This window comes from Fusarium verticillioides, chromosome 3, assembly GCF_000149555.1.
Source record: "Fusarium verticillioides 7600 chromosome 3, whole genome shotgun sequence".
In the NCBI taxonomy this organism is placed as follows: domain Eukaryota; kingdom Fungi; phylum Ascomycota; class Sordariomycetes; order Hypocreales; family Nectriaceae; genus Fusarium; species Fusarium verticillioides.
Window position 1 is genome coordinate 176,322 of NC_031677.1, and position 18,299 is coordinate 194,620.

Genomic DNA, 18,299 nt, shown 5'->3' on the forward strand with positions numbered 1-18,299 from the left:
CAGCAGTCACAGAAAGAAAAAAGAGACGGAAGTTCCCGACAAGAGGAAAAGAATATCTCCGCGGGAGTTTTTACAACGTGCGTGGTCTATCTGAAACATCCCCATCGAAACCCCTTTGTCGTCATAGTCGATCTCGTTCTCAAGGATTCGGTTCCAGAAGCTTTGTCGTGTCCCCTGTATCCGAAACCAAGTCTGCGCCAGGAGCTAATAAACTTTGGCCTAAGTTGACAACTGTCGACAGCCCAAGGATCCGCTTCCACTTTGTAGGGGACCATTACGAGAGACATTCAAAGGCTGCAGATGCAGGAATTGAGCATCAAACAAACATAGAAACAATACGTGTGTACAATCAAAAGATGCGAAACAGAATATGCATATTTGCCAAGTATTATATGCTGCGCTCTATTCTCAGCGTCACATGCATCACTCCATAGGCCACACCACCCACACTCACTATCTTTTTGAACTGAACCCCTCTCCTTAACTTTTGGTGTCCGTGCACCCCACTCAGCTGCCAAATGCCATGTCCCCTTGTCAACTCCAGTCTTTCCACCCTGACCTTGACACTGCATTGGTTCAATTCCCTTCATCACGACTTCAGGGCCTTTGTCCCTGGCATATGCCGGCCCAGTCACCACGCAAGGAGGAATAAAGGAAAAAAGACGGGAGAGAGGAGTCATACATACATACTGTGCCGTGCGTGGTGCGTGCCACTCACTGCTCGCCTTGCATTGCATATCTGCAGGTGACTTGGGTTACGGTTACGGTTACGTTTACGGCTTCTGATTCTGGACTGGACCGTTCTGTTTCTCCAACCTCCTGAACCCTACCTACCGCTTCCCTATCCGTATCCGTACATCACCAGTTTTCTCTCTCTCTCCTTGCGACTCACACGAAATTAACGATCTAGCCTTGGCTTCCCAGTATCTAGTTGCTGTACGTACGCCGTATTCCGTCTCCATCGTCTCCTCTGTCCCTTGGCCTTTTTCGTCTTCCCTGGCCTCCACCGCGTGGCCCTGCCCTTGTCCTATCCTGTCTTGTCGTGTCCGTCCCGCCCCGTCCCTGTCGTTCTTATCCTCCTTTGGTTGACCATCTCGGTCCTGTCTCCAGACGGAGCCTCTTCCCCCGCGACCAACAACCGCCACGACTCTATCCGCCCGCCCGCTACTCTCCTCGTTTAGTGCTCCTTGTATCTCGTTGACGTGACCTTGACGAACGCTTCAGTCCTCCCACGTTTTCTGATCAGCGTCCGGCTCCTCGCAATCCCCTCCCTGGCCCTGTTCATCTGGCCTGGCCCTGTCGTGAAGTGACCTCGGGACCCAGTCTTTGGCGGTGACGCCCCTGTTCTCTTCTCACCGGATCGAACTCACGATCTCCAGCGCAACGTCTCGGGCGTTTCCATTGCCTTGGCTCCCGTTGTCTCTGGCCTGGGTCCTCGACTACTACTGTTGCTGCTGCGTCTACTTCCTATTTGGTCAGCCCTTTGTTCAAGCTCCTTTACTCCTCCCCGCCCATCGCAAACCGTTGCACTACAATCGCCTCATGTTTCGCTATTCACGATCCTCAAGCAGAGCATCATGGTTGATTCTCCAGAACTAACAATCCGTCAGGATTCAGCAGGCGACGAACCTCCTTCTCGTTTCCCCGATCTCGTTAACGACGAAAAGCCGACCGGCCGATATACCCCCGATCTTCTTGCTGGCGTCTATCGAGGAATTCGAAAGCTACCTTCAGTCAAGCTCTCGAGAAGTCCTTCACGGTTGCACTTAAAGAGCTCATCCGGAAGTTTACACTCCGCTCATTCCTCCACCTCGAGTGCACCCCCCGCAAGCGAAGCGCCTCCTCAGCATGCTCGAAACTTGACCCTTCAGTATAGTTTGTCGAAGCCTCTACCGCGGTCGCCGCCGTATCAAGAATCTATACATCCTCAAGATTCGACCTCCCCCAATCTGCCTAGTGTGCCAGAGGGGCAGATTCCTTCACCCAAGTTCTTCGATCCGTCACCTTCGACCTCACCACTACCGACACCGCCCCCGAAGACAGAAAGTTTCTTTGATAGCCGATCAAGCACTATGGAGTCAGCATCTGCGCCACCGCAGCACCCATATGGCGCCCACGAAGCCAATAATAGCATGAGCAGTGTGTCGAGTGCCTCCAGATATGACTCGCAAGAACAACCCGACGGCCTGAAGCCCAGAGGTACTGGATCAGCTTCTGCTGGTCCATCACCCAATGTCGCTCAACGGGCAACCCCTGTAGGCGGACCTTCCAATGGCCCTTCAACACACTTGTCCGGTCTTATGTGCAATGTTCACCGAACGACTGGACGTGAGCCCCATGCCCTAGTCGGAGCTACAACTACCATCCTGGGCGACAAGCTCTATGTGTTTGGAGGCCGTATCCTGTCTAGAAGCCGACCTGCGCCTCTGACATCGGATATGTACGAGTTGGATCTGATTCGTCGACACTGGACGAAGCTGGAAACAACAGGCGACGTTCCACCACCTCGATACTTCCACTCCATGTGCGCTTTGGGTGACACCAAGATGGTTTGTTACGGTGGCATGTCACCTGCCCCTAACCAGCCTCCTGGTGGTGACCAGCAGCAACCCGAAATCACTGTCATGTCTGATATCTACATCTACGACGTAAACACCAGAGCCTGGACCTTTATTCCGACACAAGACCCTCCCCAGGGCCGCTACGCCCATTGCGCCTGCATCCTTCCTTCATCTGCCACCTTTTCTTCGCACCGCGCTCCTCTTTCTGCTTTACAACATAATCCTTCGACTGGCAACCCTAATGAGGGCCGAATCGGCATTAATATTGATGGTTCAGGTGGTGCAGAAATGGTCATTGTTGGTGGACAGGATGGCAGAAACAATTACATTGAGCAGATCAGTGTCTTCAACTTGCGAAGCCTGAAATGGACCTCAACACAGCCTCTGGACAGAAGCTGGGGCGCATATAGGAGTGTGACTGCCCCTCTTCCGCCTTCAGTGGCTTCCAAACTCGGCCGCCGACAATCGAACGGCATGCAACGTCACGATGGAGGTATCAGCCAAGAAGCCCGTGAACCAGGGGCTTCGATGTTGATTTACTGCAATTATAACTTCTTGGACGTTAAGCTCGAGCTACAAATCCGGGCGCCTGACGGTACTCTCACAGAGCGGCCAATGTCAGGCAACTATTCACCACCAGGATTGCGATTCCCGAACGGCGGAGTTATCGATACCCATTTTGTCGTCAGTGGCACGTACCTAACCTCATCTCGACAAGAGTATGCGCTCTGGGCTCTGGATCTGCGAACCTTGACATGGAGTCGTATCGATGCCGGAGGAAGTGTGTTCAGCCAGGGAAGCTGGAATCGTGGAGTTTTATGGAACCGCCGAAACACATTTGTGATCTTGGGCAATAGGAAAAGGAGTCTCGTCGATGACTATAATCATCGACGTATCAACTTTTCCAATGTGTGCATGGTCGAGTTGGAAGCATTTGGCTTTTACGACAATCCCCGCAAGACAAGTCCACTTTCAGGTTTCATCTCGGCCAGCAGCCCTTATGCTGGGCCTGGTCTGAGTTTGGCGCGCAAAGCAGGATACACAGCGGGTGGACGGTACCACTCAAGGGCGAGCGAGGAGCTTGGCGAGAAGTCATTCGCCATGCGCGAACTTGCCGATATGGATATTCTGTGCATCGGTGGCGAGCGTATTCCAGTCAACTCGAGAATCGTCGGACGACGATGGGGACCTTATTTCGTGCAACTTCTACGGGAGGGAACGGCGACACAGGATGGGAGCGATGCCATGACTCTTAGATCCGGTCTCTCAAGCAATCCTTTACGCGCATCGGCTATCACAATCACACCGAACTCGAGGGTAGCAGACAGCTCATCCTCCATGATTAGCACTGTTGGCTCGTCACTGAGCTCTTCTGGTGCCCCTTCAAGCACCACAGCTTCAAGTTTCACCACAGGTGCCATGAGCCATGAGGCCAACCCGACGAACATTAACGCGGCGCCTACACCTCACTCACTACCGCCAAACTCACGACCGAGATGTCTTTACCTCCCACACACATATCTTACGATCCAGGCGCTGCTTCACTTCCTCTACACGAGCTCTCTCCCACCTCCGACATCTCCTCTTTGCACCCCCCAGATCCTTTGCTCGCTACTCCAGATCGCCCGACCGTACCGTATTGACGGACTATTGGAGGCTGTAGTCGAGCGACTTCACGCCTTGCTCGACAGTCGCAACGCTGCGGCTGTTTTCAATGCTACAGCCATGGCAGCTGGCGGTGGCCGAGGCATTGATGGATCCCTCAACCCCAATTTCTTTGTTGGAACTCTGGATCCTGTGGGCTCGCCTACTAACACCTCTGACTTTTCTCTGGGACATACCCCTGGCGACAGTTTCTCATCGGATCTTCAGACTCGTACTGAGGGCCTGACGCTCAACACCAATGTGCAACAACTGAGCAGACCATCCAGTGATGAGCTATCTGCTACAACAAGCCAGAGCGGTTCAGAGTGGAGTTCCTCGGAGATTGGTGGCAGCGAACGCGACAACTTTGTATGGAATGGTGAACTAAGCAGTGTAATTGGCCTACAGAAGCGAGGTCTTCGAGGCTTGATGGAGGGTAGGAGGATGAGAGAACGAACAGGCACAGCAGCTGGTGGAAACGGCATGGGGCCAAGCTACACAAGCGGACAAGGCCAACAGCGTGTTGGTCTGGGAATAGCAGGATCATAAGCTGACCAAGGCGACTTATCAAGCGAGCTAGGGATGGACTCGGCGAAAATATTGTGACATGTAATGAATCCAGTCACGATCTGTAGAAGAGGTGAATTTTGTAGGAGCGTATATGAAGCATTTGATGATGGACATAACACTTCATAGTAGATAGCATTATCATCACGTCTGATGAGTTCATTTGTTAAACATTCACCAAACCTCGATCCTGTTTCATATGAGCCATTCTATACAACGATACTTGAAATCATGCTAATGAACTATACAATGGGTATCCGATCTATATGCAACTTCTTACAGCTTCGCCTTTCCACCCTGAAGCTCTCCCCAATCCTTCTCCGTAAACGGCACATAGCTCTCCTCCTTGAGCCAGTATATCTCCCCAAGACTCTTATCACCAGTTGGATCAACACCTGCTTCTCGCAGCGCATGTTTCTGCTGCTTCATAGTCCCCGTGATCTGTCCACCGCCGAGCTCACTCATGATTCTCAAGAACAACGGTCTCGCGAACTTGGGCAATTCAGCGCGCACGTGAGTAGCTATGTCCTGCATTGTCTCTGCAGTAGGATCAGAGGATAAGTGGACTGCTGCACAACCTGCTCTTCCATCGTGATGGGGAAGCGATACACCGTATACGTTTGCTTCTTTGACGGAGGGGTGTTTACATAGTGCATCGCTGACTTCGGCGGTGGAAACATTCTCGCCCTTCCAGCGGAATGTATCGCCTATACGATCGTGGAAGTAAATGCGTCCATCGCTATCCCACCTCACGACATCGCCTGTGCGAAACCAGGTATCGCCTTTACTAAATACATCGCGAAGGACTTTTGCTTCTGTAGCTGCGCGATTGTTGTAGTAGCCTTGGAAGCGACCAAATGGGTTCCCTGACGGTAGACGGAAGAGCATTTCACCTGGTTCGCCGGTACGAGCTTTGTAGCAGCGCCCTGTGTCGGGGTTGCGCTTGGGCAGATCAGTTTCCCAATCGACTTCTACCAGAGCGACGGAGAAGCTCATGATCAGGTTGTATACCCAGCCATTGCGACCAATTGCGCCAGCGGCGTAGTCGTTTTTGCTAAGGTTAAAGGTCGCAAAGGTTCCTTCTGTGGCAGCGTAGAACTCACAGATTCCCTCAACGCCGAAACGTTCTTTGAATTCATTCCAGATATCTGGTCTTAAACCGTTTCCAAAAGCTACTTTGACGTTGTGCTTCTTGTCGAGACATTCACCTGTTTCAGGATCGTGCTGCGGTGGTGCGGCGAGTAAGTACCGCAGGGTCTCGCCGACGTAGAGGATTGATGTTGCGCCTGAGTCGCGGACTTCATTCCAGAAGGTCTTAGTCGAGAATTTGCGGCCCAGGGCTTGGGTGCTCCCTGAGAGGAGAGTTGCGCTGAAGGAGAAGATTGTTGCGGAGGAGTGATATAGGGGCATTGACTGGAGGGTTAGCTTGGTTTGAGAAGATGGGGGGGGGGGGGAAGACTTACGGAGTACATGATGTCGCCTTTTGATCGGTCAAGGAGTTGTTCAGACATTGAGCCAGCAACGATCAACTTTCCCCAGGACACGATGGCAGCTTTGGGCATGCCGGTCGTTCCAGAGGTGTAAATGAGAATAGCCATGCTTGAAAGACTCTTCTCGGATCGGTCGGAGTCCGGCACGCGGATACCTTCTGTCGCAGCGATTTGCGCTTCAACTTCAGGAGTATGAATGATGAAGCGAATGTCCTTCAGCTGATCACGAACGTCTTGTCCAACATTCTCCTCGACGTTAGGATCCACGATACATAACTTTGTCGTAGCAGCCTTCAAGCAATGGATCAACGAGGCTCCAGAGAGGTTATAGTTCAAAAACGCTGGCTTCGCTCCAATGCTCCAGAGGCCAAGCCATACAAAGATATACGAATCTGAGTTTTGAAAGTCGAGCGCTACGATATCTCCTTTCTTGACTCCCTCGTTTTTTAGCCATTGGCCATACTTCAGCACCTGCTGGTAAACATCTTTATACGAAAGACGTTTCCCCTCGAAGATGAGTAATGCGCGATCAGAGGTTGAAGAGTTGGTAGCTATGTTTTCGAGGAGGTAGTATAGATTCAGGCGATCGGTCCATTCGCGATAGTACATTCGTGAAGCGGCGGTGATTACGCAGCGCAGGAGGAAGAGGTCGTACCATGTTGACGATCGGGCATTTAAGTATGCTAGCGATGCCGCGGCCGCAGGGGCAGTTATTGAAAGGGGGACTAAACAGTTAGATTCTGATTGAGATTCAATTCAGTAGATTTACTCACGAGGCATTGTTGTTTATGCAAAAGAAAGAGTTGATGTTGAAGAAAGGGACAAAGTCGCTTGACGTACGTGGGTCGATGGTCTGATAGCGATAAGACAGACGGTGACGACAGCGCAAACTCCACTAAAGCACCGACGACCGAGAGTTTATATAAACGCTATAACTGCTTGGCATTCAAGTTCGTTGGTGGTTCATGAATGCTACAGTTTTCGCCAAGGGGGTACCAGCTGGCACTCCAACACGAGACAATTGCCCCATTTGAACTAGATTTCTGCAACCTTGTTATAATTGAGGTTGTATGCGACTGTGATGCCTCGGCTGGAAAATGAGGCGTAGCAAGTTGAGTTGATGCGGGGAGGATCTGGGGAAGTTTTGAGATATCAGAGGATGTAGTAAAAGATGGGATTGGCATTAGGGATCGTTAATGGTTCCTGGCGATCTGGTAACGATAGTGTCCGTTGCTAGATGCAGTCAGCACGGCCTTTGCAGGGGTTGATGTGTTGGATCGGCGCTGGAGGCAGTTGATCGATTACAGTGAATAGAAGGGCTAGAACGGTTATGAATAATAGAGTTTGTTCTTCTGTTTAAGCTAAATTTGGTAGGGCCACAAAGAAAACGTTAGGGGCTTTGGGCGTTGTAAAGGTTGATTATCGAGGTGTATTCGTCCCAACACGGAGCGTAGCCAGCCAATCTGACCCGTCAAACTTCCAATTGCTTATAAAAGAGGAATTAATCTTCAAAAGAATAGTAAATACGTGAAATGGATACAATTGAGGAGCAAGACGTTCAGCTGCCAGCTTGAATGATTTAGATGGGAGATGATCGGCATCGGGCCTTGGACTCCCCGACCTCACGTGATATCGTGATGTCGTGTAGCTAAGCTCCCCCATCCCTCCACGTATCGATCCAAATCGACAGGGAGCTCTGATAAGAGCCTCTTCACCATCCCCGTCTCAACCTCAATTAAAACGGCATAATGGCGCCCGGCGACGTCAAAGACACTTCCGCGGCGCCGTCCGCTCCGCCCCCCGAGAAACAATCCGACATTTACAGGAGAACCCGTATCGTCATCTCCTTTTGGTTGATAGTGCTGTGTTTGGGCGTGCCGATATGGTGGAAGACTACTACGATATACCGGGCGAATCTCCCTCTCGATGGGATGATGCAGTGGGCTGAGGGAAAAGTGAGCAGAAACCTGATGGTGATGTGGTGTTGATGGCTAATGAAGGGGTAGGCTTGTCGTCCTGTGTTTCCTCTTCAGATCTCTGTGAAAGCGGATGCGCTGCAGGATAATGAGGCGCAGAATCTTGTGCGGTTGACGCAGCATGCTCTTGACGACCATAACGACTTCTCGGGACATCATCTGCGTCTTCAACTTGCTCCTAAGGGGGGCGCTTCGCCTTCGCCCGCCGCCGATGATGATTCCCATGTCGCACTCACGATCCAACTTGCGCCTGGCGAGAGCAACTCTGCTACTTTAGACCCCGACTCGGCTGTCCTCAACATCGGTTATCCCTCCAACGCAATCCCTTCTGCGTCGTCATCGTCTTCCGCACTCGCTACATACATCGCAAACGAGCTACAATCGACATTCTCCGAAGAACAATCCATCATTTCATACCTTCTATCGACATCTTCAGCCCCCGATGCGAAACCTCAAGGCTTGACCCCCGAGGTCGTCGACAGGTTGTCAAAGCGAACTACACGATCTCTACGATACTCGCCAACATACCATCTTACCTTCTCCCTATTCACAGCCGGCGCAGCACCGAGCACGTGGGATATTGAGAAGGCGATCGAGGAGTACATGAAGCCGATGCTTGATGTGCTAGGCCCAATTCATAACTTTACTATTGATACTCAGGTCCAGCTGTATGCGACGCCTGGTGCTCAATCGCAAGTGTTGAGTAAGGAGGACCTAGCATCTTTCATCAATGCCGCTGAATGGCCTCTGTCTCCTTCAATTGCGGGCGCTCCGACCGTCAACTTTGTTATCTACATTGGCGACCAGAAGATTGGGCTTGATTCGGAGACAGAGACGTCACAGTCGTGGATGTTTCCCCAATGGGGCAGTGTATACCTTCTTTCGCTGCCCGAGACAACGACGCATGTATCCAGTGAGACACTCAAGCAGCCAATGCTCACATTCACTGGACATTTGCTGTCACTCCTGGGTACACCTCAGTCAGGTTCCCTCCCACTACGACTATCCACCCTCTCCCGCATCCGCTCAGCAGATCTCCTCCTCCGCGCCTCATCAACCCTCGGTTCTCTCGCCCGTCTGTCTCTCGCCCTCCCCTCAATCTCAATTCCCCACAGTGTCGCCGATGGAGTTGCTTCAACAATGGAGCATCTTCAACAAGCATGTGCCAGTCTCGGCGCTCCCTCTGGACTCTTGCACGCTAGAATCGCAGAGGAAGAGGCAGAGCGAGCGTTTTTCGAGAAGAGCATGGTTGGACAGCTATACTTCCCTGATGAGCATAAGATAGCGGTGTATTTACCGCTGCTGGGACCGGTGGGTGTTCCATTGGTTATGGGACTTATTAATGAGCTTAGAGGGTGGATTCAGAGGAGGAGACAGAGGGCAAAGGATGCGGGAGAGAAGAAGGCCCAATGAGATTAGATTTGATATAGACGATACCTATGTATGAGCATTAATAGCATGTTTTCCCTTGCTATCAGCCTTGTATGAGGCTATCGAGCTTCTAACTTTTCAATCAGTGGCTTAAGCAGTGAGACCTTTATATCTGCTAATTTAGGGGCTTCACTGTTTAAGCCTCTGATTGAAAAGTTAAAAGCTCGATGGCCTTGTATAGGGCTAACGGTAAGTAAGGGAACAGTGTGTTTCTTGTTATGTGCTTCAATTGACCGTCGTTGTGACATTTACATGGAAGCCACGTGGTTGAGGCGTGCTATTTTTACTTGTGATTGTCACGGATCTCGGCTCTTTTTCCCCGTCTGTGCGCCAGCTCTTCCATTGACGTAACGCCAGCTTATCTTACACAATCCCATGTCATCCGCAATCTTTCCCATTTCCTGCATCTCCAAACCCAATTGAACCCTCTCACCATGTCATGACACGGCCAAAATGCTTCCAGAACCAACACTCACACTAACCCTCCCCAGCATCCACGATGGCATCACCCTCGACTGTCGAATCTATCATCCTCTCTCACTGTCCGCGAATCCCAAAGCTCCAACATGGCTGAAACATGCTGCTGTGGTTGCTCATCCTTATGCGCCTATGGGAGGATGCTATGATGACCCTGTGGTTGGAGCGGCAGCTGCGCAGTTACTACGGAAGGGGTTCTTAGTAGGGACTTTTAATTTTCGGTAGGTGATTCTTCGGTCTGGGGAGCTTGAGCTGATTGTGTAGAGGTGCACATGGATCTGCGGGACGGACTTCATGGACTGCGAAACCCGAACGAGACGATTATGCTACCGTTGTCGCTTTTGTTCTACACTACGTTCACGACCTCGATCCCTTCCGACCGCACATCGACAATACCCTCCACAGCGAACCCTCCACGCCGACAAGGTTAGAAGCACCGATTAGTCTCGACGCAGCTGTCACTTCAGCACCTCGACCACGACCAATCTTGCTTATGGGAGGTTACTCCTACGGCGGAATGGTCGTAACGCTGATCCCACCCCTCGACGCAATTCTCCGGCCGTTCATATCGCCCATCGCAGGCTCCGACGCCGCAGAAGTTCGACTTCGAGCTGCGCATCTTGCTGAGCAGCAGAACATCGTGCTTGCGAGTGCCCGTGCAGCAATGATTGAGGGGTCAGCGCGGGGGAGGAGTAAGCGAGGTGTAAGAATTGGGGGCGACGAGAGTGGGAGTCCACGACGAAGTCATTCCAGTGCCAGGAGGAGCTTTTCGCTGGACGATGAGAGGTTTAGAAAGGGTGTTCACGATTTCATCGCCAAGGCTCGAGCTGGGAGACATTCGAGAAACGTTTCGCAAAATCCACCTACGGCTGTCGTACCGCCTGAGCCAGGAGAGCATCTCCCTCGTATTACGGATCTCACCATGCCACGACCTGCTTACCTCATGATCTCACCTCCCCAAGGCGTGGTGACACACCTAGCGACCATGTCACTTCTCCCGTCAGCGTTAGTGAAGAACAAGGATCCCCAGGATGTAGCGGCTGAAGAAAAGCTGATTAGGAATTCGTCACTTGTGATCTTTGGGGATGAAGATGGGTTTGCGCCTGTGGGGAAGTTTAGAAGTTGGAAGGCGAAGATGGAGGGCAAGATGGGATCGCAGTTCAGGGGGAGGGAGATTGAGACGGCAGGACATTTTTGGGTGGAGGAGGGGGTTTTGGATCAGTTGAGGGAGAGGGTTGGGGATTTTGCTGATGAGTTACTTGCGGGATAGGAAATTTACAGGCGTTTTCTTGGGATGTTGGAGTAATATGGACTACGGGGCTTAACGGACAGTTTGAATCTATAGTCGGTATATAGCAGGGGACTGTGTGAGAGATGAGTAATGAATCAACAGACAATATCTCAATGGCACGGAACTGATTCGATAAACACAATGACAGGCAAGTTCATATAAGTTGATTCTTAGAGATTATCTATTCAGCAACTTTATGGTTGAGCCGTATGCAACGAGATCTCCTTCTAATAATTCTCTACTCTTGGTGCTCAAGCTCTTGCGTCTGCTCAGCCTTCTCGACGCGGCGCTCGAGGTCCTGACCAGCAGCAAACTTGGCCTCGTCCATAAGAGGAACGAACAAGGGGGCCTCGGTGAAGAGATATCGCATCTCCTCAAGGGGTCGATTGGCGGTCTCAGGGAGAATAGCCCAGAAGTAGACCGCGTTGGTAAAGTTGCAGACCTGGGTTATCAGCATAATTCACCAGCGAGAGTGAGGGGAGGAACTTACAATGAAGAGGATATACCATCTCCAGCCAATGCCGTGCTTGTCATCAAGAGCGACAGAGGTAGTCTGGCCAATCATGGTGTTGAAAGCGAAGGACATCATAGTAGCCAATGACACACCTTTAGCACGGGTCTTCATGTCGAAGATCTCAGCGGGGATGATCCAAGACAGGGGACCACATGTAGCGCTGAAGGAGAAGTTGTAGATCCATGTAACGACGATAAAGCCCCATCCAGCGGCACCACCGCCAGTGTTCTCGGATCCAGGAGGGAAACTGGCGAGAAGAACAGTTGCGATGATGAAAGTGATGCAGTTGAGAATGTTGCCGCCGATCAAAGGCCAGCGACGTCCGGTTCTGTCAATGACGAGCATGCAGATGAACTGAGCGACCAGGGCGATGACGGACGAGATCATCTGGTATCTAAGGGTCTCGTCACCCTTGATACCGATCTTGGCGTAGATTTCGACAGAGTAGTACTGAATAGCACTAACACCAGTCATTTGCGCAGCGACTTGCACAGAGATGGCAAGCCACAGACGTCGGAAACACGACCTGTCAGTGAAGAGCTCACTGTAGCTCTTAGCAGAAGCCTCATGCTCCATCGCAAGACGCTCCTGGATCTGGTCAAACTCGGCACGCACCCAAGTATCGTTGATATCACCGTGCGCGTGGAGTTTGGCGAGCGTCTGAAGACCCTCGTCAGCGCGGCCGTGGTCAATCAACCAACGAGGAGACTCGGGGAAGAAGAGGATCAAAGCGGCGAGAATCACGGCGGGCAGGTTCTGGATACCAAGGGGGATACGCCATTGGCCTGAGTTGTCGTCGCCGATGCCAGTGTATGTTCCGTAGCCAATTGCTGTGGCGACGAGGGCACCGATGCCGAGCATGAATTGCTGGAGGGCTGTTACACGGCCACGAATGTCAGGATGGCAGAGCTCTCCTTGGTACACGGGAACGATCATGACGAGAAAACCGACACTGAGAGTGTTAGTTTGTATATCATATGGGGGGTTCTGGGGAGACATACCCAAGACCAGCGAGACAGCGGCCTGCGTAGAGGTAGTTGATGTGATCAGCAGCAGTCTGAAGACTACCACCCAGAATAAAGATCAAAGCACCGATCATGATTGTCCATTTTCTTCCGAGACGATCACCAGCATAACCAGCGAACATGGCACCAAAGAAAGCACCGCCCGTGAACACAGACACAACAGCACCACTGCACTCATTAGCTTCAGCTCTCATGCAGCGAGGAGATGAGCGTACGTAGCATTGGGATCATCGCCAAACTTGCTCTTAAAGTTCCCAGAGGCAATGACCTCGGCGATTACACCGAGATCATAACCGTAGAGAAGAGAGCCTAGAGAGGCAAACACGGAAACGAGGAACTGATACCACTTTGGTGGAAGAGCCATGATGTCGATGATGGTGGGTTTATTTACTGATCAAACTGAGGGAGGAGGTTTAGTGGGTGGGTGTATTTATACATGTCAGTCCATGGTATTATTGCAAGGGGGTCGTTCCGAGTACCCGAGCGCGTCAAGAGGAACTTTAGAAAAAGGATCATCCATCGAGACCCAAAGCAAGTTTGAGTTAACTATGCTTTTCTTCTCCATGGGGTGAGTCAACTCTAGTTTGACGAAATACGGGGTCTACAGCGGGTCATTGTCCCATGGGGATTTGACGAGGAGCGAAGCAAGCGATGTACCCAGTGGAGTTGATGTCTTTGACCTGTCAACGCGGAGATTATAAGAAACCCCGCGATCCCTTCCGATTGGAGCGCACAAAAAGTGCGGCTCTGTACCGCTACGCGTACCGGTTTGTTTCTATGACTGGTGCGCAAAGTTTTCTGGTTCACTTACACAGGGTTAGGCGAAGCAGAGTTTCTAAAGTTAGTGGAGAAGAACTTCCGGACTTGGATCTCCCGGCCGAGAAAGGTCTCGTGCTGTGGAGGAGGACAAGCGCGCCAATGGGAGGCGGAGAAAGGTGGGTTAAGAAACGCCTTATACAGGGTTTAAACAAGCGCCGTGACATGCTTGCGCCTGATGCTATTGTCCAAGGTGAGGGGTTCGCCGTACTTGACCGTTAGTATGGAGATGGCGAGAATCAGGCATAAATTGGTTGACTTCTCTCTTCTCTGCTCTGTCAAATTTGTAAACAATTGTTGAGTTTGTTCTTGTAGACTGCAGTTAAAAATGGCTACGTTTACTCGCATTGCTGACGATGAGCGTCCCTCCATCTCAGTAGACCCCAGCGCCATCATCTCCAAGATCGAGGATAACATCTATGGCGGTTTCACAGAGTAAGTCCCCAGCCTCACCCTCAGCTGATGAATCACACCCTGACATACGTGGTACAGGCACATGGGTCGCTGCATCTACGGCGGCATCTACGACCCCGGAAATCCCCTGTCTGACGAGAACGGTTTCCGAAAGGATGTCATTGAGGCCTTCAAGGAGCTCAACTGTCCTGTTGTGAGATACCCTGGTGGTAACTTTGTTGCTACGTATCATTGGCTTGATGGTGTTGGGCCTAGGGAGAAGAGACCTGCTAGGTAAGTGTTGTTTTTTTATGAGGAGGAATTGAGTGAGAGGCTGATGGAATAGACCTGAACTTGCGTGGATTGGTACAGAGACGAATGAGTTTGGCACAGATGAGTTTCTTAAGTGGTGTGAGGTTGTAGGCACTGAGCCTTACTTCGCTCTCAACTTTGGAACTGGTAAGTCTTATTTGCGCTTCAAATAGACGGTTACTAACTGAGTTTAGGTACTCTCGATGAAGGTCAGTCTCACCATCACTCTCTAAACACCACAAAATACTGACTCTACTAGCTCTCGCATGGGTTGAGTACTGCAACTCCGACAGACCAACATACTACGCCAACCTCCGTCGTCAAAACGGCCGCGAGAAGCCCTACAACGTACTCCCTCCCCTCTCCCCTCTCCCCTCTTCTCTGTTCCCTCACTAACACTCTCAGGTCAAATACTGGGCTCTCGGAAACGAGATGTACGGGCCCTGGCAAGTCGGCCAGATGACAAAGGAAGACTACGCCAAGAAGGCCTACCAATGGGCCAAGGCCATTAAGCTTCTCGACCCCAACGTTGAGCTGATTCTCTGCGGTGAAACAGGCCACAGCTCTTGGGACGCGTATGTCATCAAGGAGTGCATCAAGTTTGACATTCACGGCCTGGGTGGAAGCACGACTGCTAGTCTTATTGATCAGCATAGCATTCACATTTACACTGCTAGTGAGGATCACTACAAGAACGCCACTGGTAAGTTCCCCCCTTCTTGGTCTGCGCAATGGAGGTACTAACGGTGTAGCCCCTCGCTCTGCTGAGCGTGCCATCGAGATCACAGCCGGTCTCATCGACCTCGCTCGCATCGAGAACAAAGTCCCCCCCTCCGTCCGCCGTCAAAAGATCTGCTTCGACGAGTGGAACGTATGGGATCCCGTGCGCGCCCCAGGCGAAGAAGGCGCCGAGGAGAAATACAACCTCTCCGACGCCCTCGCCGTAGCAATCTGGCTCAACGTCTTTGTCCGCCAGTCCAAACACATGGGCATGGCCAACATTGCGCAAAGCGTAAACGTCATTTCGCCCCTGATGACCACCAAAGACGGACTCCTCAAGCAGCCTACCTGGTGGCCTTTGCTTCTGTACAGCAAGTACATGCGCGGCTCTACTATTGCTGTGAACGTTCGTGCGGGAGAGTATCAGGGCCCTACGCATCCGGAGTGGATCCGCGGTGCTATTGAGACGCCGTGGTTGGATGTTAGTGCTGCGCTTGATAAGGATGGTGTTGTTAACCTTGCTGTTGTGAATATTCATGAGGAGAAGGACTTTGAGACGGAGTTGAGGGGCTTGACGGGTGGCAAGGAGGTGGAGGTTCATACTGTTAGTGGAAAGGATGTCAAGGTTGTTAACACTGCCGAGAAGGAGGAGGTTGGTATTAAGGAGTCTAAGTGGAATGGCGAGGGCTTGTTTACGTTCCCCAAGCACTCGTTTACTCTGCTGCGCTGGAAGCTGTAGACTTGGATAGATCGGATGGCTTGGATATAGAACAATAGATGTCAATTCATGATCTTTTCGCCATGTGGGTGTGATCTTGCTTTCTTGATTTCATGCGTGCTACAAAACGTTTATATGTACTGAATTTAACCAAATTTATCTGACCTTTGGAGAAGTCATCTAAAGTCAGGCCAGAAGCTTACAACTGGAGTCCTATTTCTCCTCTAGCTTGGTCTCCTCCGTACCATTCACAAGACTCTCATTCTTTTCTCCCTTACTCTCGGCCTCAATAGCATCATTCTTAGCTTTCTCCATTAGCCTCTGTTGCTCCTCAACCCACTTCCCGGCAGCATCAACAGCCCCAATCGGATCCTCGTGCATGAGCAGATACCCCTGGATGGCCGCCGGACTAAACACCAGCGAGGGAACTAGCCTTGTGAATTCCTCCGCCAACGCAGCTACCGACCTTGTTGTGTCCACTGACTTTTCCGGAGGTTCCGTCGCAGCATGTTCAATTGATCCAACCTCATCGTGGGAGGTTCCGTACATTAGTCTAAACAGCTGGGTGATCGTTTCAGACGAAGCGAGGCCAAACTCGACAGAGAAGTCGACTCGTCCAGGGCGCAACAGGGCAGGATCGATGTTTTCGGTGTGATTAGATGTCATCACCAGAACGCGACCTTCCTGTGCGCCTACACCGTCAATAACGTTGAGCAGGCCTGACAAAGAGATAGGTTCACGCATAGGCTTCGGCGGCCCATTATTTGTTTGGGTCTCCTGCTTCTTACGCTTGTTGGTCAAGCCCGCTGCATCAATATCCTCCAACAAAACAAGGCAAGTCCGAGGTAAATCGCGGAAGAGCGTTGCGAGACTATCTTCCGAGAGGTTAGGCGAGCTGAGACTGATCATATAGATGTTGAGACCCATCAGCCCAGCAGCAGCAAGCGTCAAACTCGTCTTTCCCGTGCCGGGCGGGCCTGAGAAGAGGTAGCCCCGTCGGTAGGGAATACCCCTCGTGGCGTACCAATTCTTAGTGCGAGGGTTCAAGTATCGCGAAAGGTCCTTGATGAGGCTCTGCTTGATGGCCTCATCGAGCGCAATAGTCGACATGGGCCGTGTTGGCTTGGACATACACTTTGTCCAAGAGAGCTCGTCGCCGAATGACTTGACTGCTCGATAGATGCTTGTGCGGCCTCGTTGTTTCTCGAGGTACTCGATGCGCGCATTGTAGATAATGCGCTTGAGCACATCGGCGTTACGACCGAGGCATGAAAGCTCAATTTTCTCCGGGCGTCGTGAGAACGGGGACGATTCCTGGCTTTCGACGGATCTTGTGAAGGAGATGAGGCGATTCTCATGCATGAAGAAATGCGTGCCCACAGACGGTGTCCAATGCAAAGGCCTCGCATTGTACAGAGAAATCTTGGACCTCAATTCATCAAGACTAGCAGTCGGATCAACATCCTCAACATCATCGTCCCCATCACCCTGATTACTCGGCGACGGGATCAACGAAAAGGGCTCATGGTCGAGGGTGCTCGACGCAAGAAGGCGATGATTATTGCGCGAGAGCTTATGCCTCGCAACCCAACTCATGACATAGTTAAAAATCTCATCGTGCGCTTTAATCTCGACACTCGAGATGAACTGGGACTTTGCGGCGCTGCCGACGGCTTGGAAGAGGTAGGGTGTGAGGTAGAGGAGGAAAGCGACAGGGGGGAGGGTTGTGCCGCCGGGGAAGAGGGATTCTACTAGGCTGCTGACTGAGCCTAGGGCGAGGATGCTCTTTGTGCTGGGGGCTGTGGTGTTGGTGGCCATGATGGATGATGCTGAGGATGGGTTGAGGAGAGAGAGGGAATGGGGTGATTATATATTTACTCTGGCTGCCCTTTTTCGTCATTTACTCAGTCATTCACTTATTACTCGGTGCATTTTATTCACTGCCTCTTTTGACGTAGGCGATGGCCAACCAGTCTCACCTGCATAAGGCGATGCATCACGATCAATTGACCCCTGAGGTGACAAAAGAAACCGCCGATCTATCTCGAGGTTTGTCAAAGCTCTTACAAGTTTGGGATCATTTCTTATATTTCTTCACGAATAGTAAGCACAGGAGATACCCTCTTCTCTTTATTGTAACGTGACTTGACTTTACTTATTTTATATCATGTTTGTATAAGTCAATATGAGCGTATTCACGCCTCCAGACTTGAGTTTCTGTCACCCTTTGCCGTCCCATCCAAAGAGGCAGCCGTTAATGCAGCTGACCAACGGACCTGCATAACAGCCACTGTACCTTACCAAAATTGCCTCTACAGAGAGAACAGTGACCCACGGTTTGCCTCTTTTTTACAAAACCATCAA

At 51.3% G+C, this 18,299-nt stretch overlaps 7 protein-coding genes across 16 annotated transcripts; 4 read left to right on the forward strand and 3 right to left on the reverse strand.

The window, feature by feature from the left end:
• Window positions 1-575: 575 nt before the first annotated feature.
• Window positions 576-5,025, forward strand: FVEG_12759 (hypothetical protein). 9 transcript variants are annotated; one of them, XM_018902118.1, is made up of 3 exons: window positions 576-936; window positions 1,225-1,474; window positions 1,611-5,025. In XM_018902118.1, exon 3 carries the CDS (start codon window positions 2,073-2,075, stop codon window positions 4,752-4,754), a length of 2,682 nt encoding a protein of 893 aa, XP_018760763.1. In that variant the 5' UTR covers window positions 576-936; window positions 1,225-1,474; window positions 1,611-2,072; the 3' UTR covers window positions 4,755-5,025. The 9 variants fall into 9 exon arrangements, with proteins under 9 accessions (XP_018760763.1, XP_018760761.1, XP_018760765.1 ...); XM_018902117.1 differs by having other exon boundaries at window positions 743-1,332; window positions 1,380-1,474; window positions 1,611-4,991; XM_018902119.1 differs by having other exon boundaries at window positions 743-936; window positions 1,111-1,474; window positions 1,611-4,991.
• On the reverse strand, window positions 4,944-7,215 carry FVEG_12758 (hypothetical protein). Of its 2 annotated transcripts, XM_018902110.1 has the most exons (3): window positions 7,036-7,215; window positions 6,236-6,987; window positions 4,944-6,185 (listed from the first exon to the last, which is right to left on the reverse strand). In XM_018902110.1, exons 1-3 carry the CDS (start codon window positions 7,040-7,042, stop codon window positions 5,049-5,051), a joined length of 1,896 nt encoding a protein of 631 aa, XP_018760755.1. In that variant the 5' UTR covers window positions 7,043-7,215; the 3' UTR covers window positions 4,944-5,048. The 2 variants fall into 2 exon arrangements, with proteins under 2 accessions (XP_018760755.1, XP_018760756.1); XM_018902111.1 differs by lacking the exon at window positions 7,036-7,215 and having other exon boundaries at window positions 6,236-7,025.
• A 723-nt stretch (window positions 7,216-7,938) lies between these two features.
• On the forward strand, window positions 7,939-9,776 carry FVEG_12757 (hypothetical protein). Its single transcript, XM_018902109.1, has 2 exons — window positions 7,939-8,217; window positions 8,269-9,776. The coding sequence occupies exons 1-2, from the start codon at window positions 8,011-8,013 to the stop codon at window positions 9,649-9,651; spliced, it is 1,590 nt and encodes a 529-aa protein (XP_018760754.1). The 5' UTR covers window positions 7,939-8,010; the 3' UTR covers window positions 9,652-9,776.
• Window positions 9,777-9,941: 165 nt separating this feature from the next.
• Window positions 9,942-11,592, forward strand: FVEG_12756 (hypothetical protein). The gene is made up of 2 exons (XM_018902108.1): window positions 9,942-10,367; window positions 10,411-11,592. The coding sequence occupies exons 1-2, from the start codon at window positions 10,123-10,125 to the stop codon at window positions 11,414-11,416; spliced, it is 1,251 nt and encodes a 416-aa protein (XP_018760753.1). The 5' UTR covers window positions 9,942-10,122; the 3' UTR covers window positions 11,417-11,592.
• A 9-nt stretch (window positions 11,593-11,601) lies between these two features.
• On the reverse strand, window positions 11,602-13,340 carry FVEG_12755 (hypothetical protein; the record flags this gene model as incomplete). The annotated part of the gene is made up of 4 exons (XM_018902107.1): window positions 11,602-11,879; window positions 11,928-12,903; window positions 12,953-13,144; window positions 13,192-13,340. 4 exons carry the CDS (start codon window positions 13,338-13,340, stop codon window positions 11,676-11,678), a joined length of 1,521 nt encoding a protein of 506 aa, XP_018760752.1. The 3' UTR covers window positions 11,602-11,675.
• A 627-nt stretch (window positions 13,341-13,967) lies between these two features.
• On the forward strand, window positions 13,968-16,018 carry FVEG_12754 (alpha-N-arabinofuranosidase C). The gene is made up of 7 exons (XM_018902106.1): window positions 13,968-14,227; window positions 14,285-14,479; window positions 14,532-14,644; window positions 14,692-14,706; window positions 14,757-14,845; window positions 14,903-15,200; window positions 15,250-16,018. The coding sequence occupies exons 1-7, from the start codon at window positions 14,121-14,123 to the stop codon at window positions 15,954-15,956; spliced, it is 1,524 nt and encodes a 507-aa protein (XP_018760751.1). The 5' UTR covers window positions 13,968-14,120; the 3' UTR covers window positions 15,957-16,018.
• Window positions 16,013-17,758, reverse strand: FVEG_12753 (hypothetical protein). Its single transcript, XM_018902105.1, has one exon. The coding sequence runs from the start codon at window positions 17,751-17,753 to the stop codon at window positions 16,149-16,151; it is 1,605 nt and encodes a 534-aa protein (XP_018760750.1). The 5' UTR covers window positions 17,754-17,758; the 3' UTR covers window positions 16,013-16,148.
• Window positions 17,759-18,299: the final 541 nt, after the last annotated feature.

Excerpts from the sequence above, each read along its gene's own strand:
- FVEG_12759 (XM_018902114.1), top strand. The coding sequence starts at position 1,578 with ATGGTTGATTCTCCAGAACTAACAATCCGTCAGGATTCAGCAGGCGAC.
- FVEG_12758 (XM_018902110.1), bottom strand. Across the intron at positions 6,186-6,235 it reads AAGGCGACATCATGTACTCC|TCAATGCCCCTATATCACTC; the intron begins GTAAGTCTTCCC and ends CTAACCCTCCAG.
- FVEG_12757 (XM_018902109.1), top strand. The coding sequence starts at position 8,011 with ATGGCGCCCGGCGACGTCAAAGACACTTCCGCGGCGCCGTCCGCTCCG. Across the intron at positions 8,218-8,268 it reads TGCAGTGGGCTGAGGGAAAA|GCTTGTCGTCCTGTGTTTCC; the intron begins GTGAGCAGAAAC and ends ATGAAGGGGTAG.
- FVEG_12756 (XM_018902108.1), top strand. The coding sequence starts at position 10,123 with ATGCTTCCAGAACCAACACTCACACTAACCCTCCCCAGCATCCACGAT. Across the intron at positions 10,368-10,410 it reads GTAGGGACTTTTAATTTTCG|AGGTGCACATGGATCTGCGG; the intron begins GTAGGTGATTCT and ends CTGATTGTGTAG.
- FVEG_12754 (XM_018902106.1), top strand. The coding sequence starts at position 14,121 with ATGGCTACGTTTACTCGCATTGCTGACGATGAGCGTCCCTCCATCTCA. Across the intron at positions 14,228-14,284 it reads ATCTATGGCGGTTTCACAGA|GCACATGGGTCGCTGCATCT; the intron begins GTAAGTCCCCAG and ends TACGTGGTACAG. Across the intron at positions 15,201-15,249 it reads TCACTACAAGAACGCCACTG|CCCCTCGCTCTGCTGAGCGT; the intron begins GTAAGTTCCCCC and ends CTAACGGTGTAG.
- FVEG_12753 (XM_018902105.1), bottom strand. The coding sequence starts at position 17,753 with ATGGCCACCAACACCACAGCCCCCAGCACAAAGAGCATCCTCGCCCTA.